The sequence below is a fragment of the Rhineura floridana genome, chromosome 2, assembly GCF_030035675.1.
Source record: "Rhineura floridana isolate rRhiFlo1 chromosome 2, rRhiFlo1.hap2, whole genome shotgun sequence".
Taxonomy (NCBI): Eukaryota; Metazoa; Chordata; class Lepidosauria; order Squamata; family Rhineuridae; genus Rhineura; species Rhineura floridana.
Genome location: NC_084481.1, coordinates 2722781 through 2729745, shown reverse-complemented (window position 1 = coordinate 2729745; position 6965 = coordinate 2722781). Strand labels below are relative to the sequence as shown.

At 40.2% G+C, this 6965-nt stretch overlaps 1 protein-coding gene across 1 annotated transcript in view; it reads right to left on the bottom strand.

The window, feature by feature from the left end:
* Positions 1-321: 321 nt before the first annotated feature.
* Positions 322-6965, bottom strand: part of SLX9 (SLX9 ribosome biogenesis factor) — a 63740-nt gene continuing 57096 nt past the window's right edge. Inside the window, exon 6 of the mRNA XM_061607616.1 lies at positions 322-3076. Coding sequence (XP_061463600.1) covers positions 2950-3076 — 127 coding nt within the window. The 3' untranslated portion in view covers positions 322-2949. The remainder of the gene's footprint in view (positions 3077-6965) is intronic.

The window sequence follows — 6965 nt, the reverse complement described above, 5'->3', positions numbered from 1 at the left end:
TGGGGAGTTTCTGATTGGCATGACTGATGGTCCTACAGAAGTTCTGGATGCTCTGTGGAAGACACAATTGTTCCTAAGCACACTCTCCTACTGAATAGAACTCAATACGCTGCTTAGTATTCTGGGAACTGGGAGTAATGACACAAACAGGATGATAGTTGTTCGAACTATCAAGTTGAGGAAAACTCTGGATGAATCTGACTGAACACAAGTTAAGCCCTTTCACATGTGGCAATGACAACAGCAAAAAAGGAATAGTTTTACACCAACATTGTCTTTATAGTGGTATCCAGTGCAGGTGTTCTGCATGTTTCAGAATCTTTTTTACATGATACCAGAGGTTGTTTGCTCACTGACCTATTTGCAAGGACAAAATCACTCACATTCACCCAGACTAGTACTTTGCTCTTTTGAAAATTTGGCTATAGGATATGTCCAGGGACCCATCTCTTGTCATGGTGGTTTGGATTATTTTTAGTCCAAGGATGTAGACAATGTGCTTGGAGAGATAACAGTCTTCTACTTGTTTATTCAACCCTTGCCCTTTGTGGCTTGTAACATCTTGCAAGAGAAGGATGAGTGGTTGGGTCCAAGAGGTAATTACTGCCTCTTTCAGTGGGAGTGGTCCTGATTACCTTAAAAGAGATCAAGATTGTGGCAGCTATCAGCCATTCACCAGTCTTCCCTGTTTGGGTCAAGGTGCTAAGAGTGGATCATGACTGTACAATTCAAAACATTATTGGATAACATGTATTTTTGGGTCCCTAATGGAAATTGCCTTGGTTGCCCTATTGGATAACCTGTAATGGAAGGAGGTGGAAAGAAATCCTGCTAATTCTCCTGATCTCTTAGCTGCTATTGATACCATCAAATCATGGTATTGTTCTATGCAGTTTGTTGAAAAATGAGGAACTATGTTTGGAGTGGCTGGGTACCCATCAGTGTAGGGATCCCCCAGGTTATTCAGTTAAAGAACAAAACACTGCCTAAAAATTAAAATTCAATTGCCACCACTGAATTATTACTTGAGACAGTCCAGAAATCTCTACAAAAAGGAACCAGGAGTGAATCCCAAGACATCTGGACACTCAAAGAACCTCCTTTTTCTAAGGATGATTCTTGGTGCAAGTAGGGCTAGAGAGTGGAATTAAACCATACACAAGTTTCTGATATAGAATTTTTTTAAAATGAATGTATTAAGGACATCATACATTTACAGGCATTTGAAAGCAGAGAAAAAGGAAACTTCTGAATGAGGCCACCAGGGGATCTAGAGTCAGGCATCATCGGATGACATGGAACTTTTCTCCTTTTCACCCAACTGAGGTGAGGCAGTGGAAGTGCTGACCAGATGCCTGGGCTGGATGAGGGAGCGTTAAATGAAAGCTCAATCCAGCTGGGTATTATTGCTGGTAAGGTGGTTCATCTGATTGGAGAGGTGGCTGAATAGGTGCACTCCCGCTCAAGGGCCAGGTTTACAGCTTAGCAGTGCTGTTAAGACCTGGATTTCTATTTTGATGTCCCAGACAGCATCTCTGGCACAAAACATATTTCAGCAGCTTAGGAAGTTGCAGCCCCTTCTGCCGATATACCCTGACCACTGTTATCTATGCCCTTTGAAATTGGCTTCAAAGCCATCTCAGTGAACAAGAGTCTAAAAGATGGCAGCAAGATTGTCAACTGGAAAAGCTTAGTCAGGATATGTCTCAACAATTCTTAAACAGATTCACTGCCCTCCAGTTAGTTTCTAGGCACAATTCAAACTGCTAGTTTTATCCTACAAGTCATATATACCTTGTGTATTTAAACTAAAGCAATGATTGCAGCCATGTGAACCTGTTCGTTCAATAAGATCTTCGTCTGAGGCATTCTTCTCTGGATATTCCTGCATATGAAGTGGCATCCTGAGTTTGGAACACTCTCCTTGGCATTGTCTTCCTGACAGTACCCACTTAGACTAATTTCAGGCATCAAGTTAAAACCTTCTTGTTGCTAACATATATACTTATTTTCTTGTCATTGTCACTGGTTGTATTTCCAGTCTCACTGTTTCTGCTCCTTCTTCATCTGTTTTGTGCTATTTATATTACAATATTAGTTTTAATATTGTTATTATTGTCAGACAAAAGGTGGGGTATAAAATCTTACTAATGCTGCTGCTGCCAACAACTAATAATATATTGGTCTTGCTTTTTAAGCTACTTTATTCCAGTATTAACTTGTTTTGTGATATTTCCTTTCTGATTTTATTTCTGCAAATTTTTACTACTCTAGCACATTTCTTTAGTACCATGGTATTCATTAAGACATTCAAGATTAGATTGCAAAAATCAGTCTGATTTTCTAATTGTAAACCAAACACCAGGATCACTAATAAGTGTCCCTCATCCCATTACATTTGAAAAACTACATTTGATTACATTTGATTGCCTTTATCATTGCTATCTTACAAGATCACACGATGGGAAATTATTTCATTTATTTATTGTTAAACAGAAAACTAAACTACACTATCTATTAAATAGATAGCAAAAACTAACATCAACAGATATTTTTGGGGTTAATTGATCCTGGAAACAGGAAATAGCAGTGGCCTTAATATTATTTCAGGGGAATGCTGCAAATGCTGCATGACTCCTAGTGGAGAGGAGGATAATTGAGACTTCCCAGGAACTGCACGGAGAAAAGAGAAACATCTGGTGTGTGATTGAGCACAGAGTGGGAAATGAGAACAGTCCCCAAGAGCAGCAGACAAGGTAGTTGCTAGTACTAGTGGTATAATCATCAGTGTTGGCAGCATTATATCTGTTGACAGAAAACAAAGCCACTGGATGTCATGATCCTGTGGATTCTTGAAAGTTATGCTGACCTACTGGGCATGTAAGGTCATCATGCAGTGTGTTGGCAAGAATCCAATCTCTTGTGCTCTCAAACAGTTCAAGCAATATGTTAGAACGGCTCTCCTTCCCTCTCCAGCTTCAGTCTTTTGGAAAGATGTTCACCAATGACTCTCAGAGGGCTAGCTTTGAACAAAGGATTTGATATAGTCTTGTGAAACTGTGCCACTTCCTCCAACCTGGTGGGGGGGGGGGAGAAGAGAGAAAACTGTATTAGATGATTTTCTTTTCTTTTTTTCAATAATTTTTATTCAAATTTTCATAAAACATACAAGACAAAATCATAAAACATTCAAAGACAAAAAACAAAATCAAAAATAGTTAAACAAAAAGAAAAAAAGAAAAAAAAAAAAACAAAAATAAAAATAAAGAGTAAAATATTGACTTCCCATTTGTCAAAGATCAAATCAGTTATAAGTCTATAATATATAGCAATCCTGTCTCTTAAGTCATATTATAAAATCACTTTCCTCCAGTAGTTATCTTACTTAATCATCAAATCTCATAAACATTACTTTATTCTTTCCACAAAAAGTCAAAGAGAGATTTCAATTCTTTAAGAAATATATCTATCAATTTTTTTTTTCCAGATAAGCATATCGATTAATCCATCTCATTACTAATTATGATAATCTTATTGTCATAACCATAGTCAAAATAAACATTTCAATTAATCCATCACATCAGAATCTGTTAGGTTCAGTAATTTCAGTAGCCATTGTTCTATTATCTCTATTAGTTCCATTTTCCATCTTCCATCTTCAGTAGTCTTGTTAAGTCCAGTAATTTCAATATCCAATCTTCCATTATCAGTATTCCATAATAATCTTGCTGTCAAAGCCATAGTCATATAGTAAGAGTCTGATGGGAATTACCTCTATCCCAAATATTTTCTTGCCATCCATTCTGAATAGGTTGCTGAAATACTGCTGTAAAATCATATCTCTGTTCTTTTTTTCAAAATACACTGGGTCATCTCTTAAAAGTTTTTCCATTGTCACATGGCTGCAGTTAATTCCATAGATTTTCTCTATATTGGGCTCCATCACATCATTCCAGTCCAGAAGATAATCCATGCCATTGATAACTTTATCTCTAGAATCTTCATTAATTTCTTCAGAGATAACATTGAGTTCCAAACAATAGATTTTATTTCTAAAGTCCATAGACTCCAAATCTTGTTCCTGTTCCACGTTTGTTCCAATCTCCGGGATCTCCTCTCTCACAGGGACCCCTATTCCAGTCTCCAGGGTCTCCTCTCTCACAGGGACCCCTGTTCCAATCTCCGGGGTCTCCTCTCTCACAGGGACCCCTTCCAGGGTCACCTCTCTCACAGGGACCCTTATATCTTTAATCTCCTGCTTCATTTTACTCAATTCAATTTTCGTTATCTCAATCTCATCCATTATTTTCTGAAACATAGTTATTTCCAGATTCTCAGCCACTTTCTTAATTGCCATTTTAAAAGAAAAATATAGGAAAACCACTTCTTATTTCAGCAACAATTGGGTTAATACTCCAAACTTGGTGACATCACAGTATAAACAGAGCAGACAGCCTTATCTCTCCAATAGTTAAGTAAACAAAATGCAGTTCCCAGGATCGAAACAATTAATGGCAATCGTCAAGAAACAGATTCGTCAAAATAAAATAGACCAAAAAGAGAGTAGTCTCAAAACAGTATAATATTTTTCAAAATAAAAATCTGGAATAGAAATCCCTCTTCTGTGTGTATCTTTAGAATGCAAATCCAGGACAGCTTTTTGCAACAAAAACAGAGATAAGCTATTAATTAGTGCGTAGCAGAGAGAAGTTATGGCTCCCCAGTGAGATGTCAAAAACCGATCAATCTGGCAAATCTCTTTTAAACAGCAACAATTTAAGTCAAGTAAAAGAAAAATATAGAAAGAAGGGTGCTTGCCTGTTAGTGCGTTCTCTCTTAGAAGATAAGGTGAACGTTCGCTTTATCAGATAGAGCTTGCTGTTGAAAATCCGTCCCACCTTCGTCGGCTGGACCTCGTCCCATAAATTAATGAGATCTGGTCGTCCCAACAAAAATAGGCTTTGAGGTTAATCTCTTCGTTTCTCCCTACCCGGGAGAAGTTTAATCAGTCAAAAAAAAAAGAAAAAACTGACTGATATATCTGAATAAGCTTCTTTTGAGGCAGGAGCCCGTCTCAAAAGCAGGCACAGGCTAAGTCACCCTTCCCGGAAGTGTATTAGATGATTTTCTGACACTTCAAGATGTAAGGCCATCTCCCAATAAAAGTAAAGATTATTACATGTATTTGAGTAAAGCACCTTAATGTATTCAGCTGAGGCTAATCTAACTTGGCTCTGACTAAACTGCTAGCGCACACCAGGGCACAAAGAACATGTACTGCAGAAAGTCATCTATGCACACAACCTCTGGACATGACACATTCACCTCCCATCCGTTGTGTGAGTTATAGGGATCAGTGTAACGGATCCCCTGAGAAACAGCCCTGTGGAAACAGCAGGACTCTCAACTTTGCACCACACTTTCAACATCTGAAGTTGTTCATTTTCAAGTGTGTCTTCCATATTCCTTGAGCCACTCAAATTTATTCTATGGGAATAGGATAAGATACACACTGCAATTTTGTATTAGACAGATCCCTTGCAGCTGTACAGAGCAGAGCAACCAGGAGCTTACAGATGACCTTTAATCCTATTCCTAGAAATGTTAATTACCTGATGAAATATTGTAAACCAGAGCTTTGCTCTTAGGGTGCCTTGAGAAAAACAGTGTAAAAAATTGAGAGCTCATGTATGCCTGACAACACTCTTCACAGAAAGAAGACGGAGCAGGTGTGGAGCTACACACTTACAAGGACAGGCCCAAACCCAAATTTGCATATGCTCATTTATATGCATAGATGCCTCTGGGAAATTAAGATGGTGGATGGCTGGGGTCTAATTAGCTGCCTTGTAAAATTAAGGGTGCAATGCAACTCCCCGTTCTGCTGGGCTGGGGCAAATTGGATACTGCAGATCTCTCGTAGCACTGGCAGGCTCCTGGCTGCACTGGGCTCCGCTGGCACCAGCCCTTTGCTGCCAGGGGTCCGCTGGGGATGGCCAGCTGGTGGATGGAGAGCCGGCAGAAGCTCCAAAAATGGAGTGTTCTGGGACATGGTGGGGGAGGAGCCGCAGGAGGGACTTGCTTGAGATCCTCCTTGTGTTCAGAGCCCTCCCCCGGGTCCCACTCCACCCAGAAACTCAGGAGTAAAAAATTGTAATGGGCCTCTATGGGGAGCTCTTCCTCCCCAGGAGGCTGATTTGTGGGAGCCACCGCTTCCCGGCCAGCTTGTGTGCATGGCTCCTAATGGAGCCAGCATTCATCCAGGCCGTCAGCTCCTAAGCAAGAGGAGGATCCCACAAAACTTCCCACCGGCTCCGCCAGCCCCCCTTCTGCTGGCTCCCTACCATTTGGATTGCTCTGCCCATTTTTAAGGTTAAAAGAAGGAGGAGCAGGAGCATTGGGGCCCTCCACAAAAGATCCCCTAGGCTACCCCCTAAGAATATCCCTGAGCAGGAGAACTCTCAGGATTTCTTTGAAACACAGTGCTATCTCCAGCGCTCCCATGATTTCCTTTTCGATTTTAGAGGAATTAAAGTCATATTAGCCTGGCACAGACGAATTTAGCTGGCATCCAGTTTTTATAGTTTATTTATTACATTTATATCCCACTCTTCCTCCCAGAAGAAGCCCACGTGTTTATATGCCAACACCTAAGTTTACTACAGTTCTACTGAAGTTCAGGACAGTTCTCACATGTAATTCTCCAAAGTGTCACCAGAACCACAAGCAATATCCAGCAGGGGTGTGCATTGGATGCAGACAAATCCTGAATCCAAACAGAAGGAGGGTGCCTCAGAAGGATGCTAGGTATGTCATAGGTGAAGTGGGATCTGTATGAGGCAGCAGAAGTCGAATGAAACACTTTGTGGTGTCTTGGCAATCCAGGTGTCAAAAGAAATGCTGCTAATAGCCAAACTAAGCATATCATATAAGGAAAACGCCATGGTGGGGTGATGGGTAAAGGA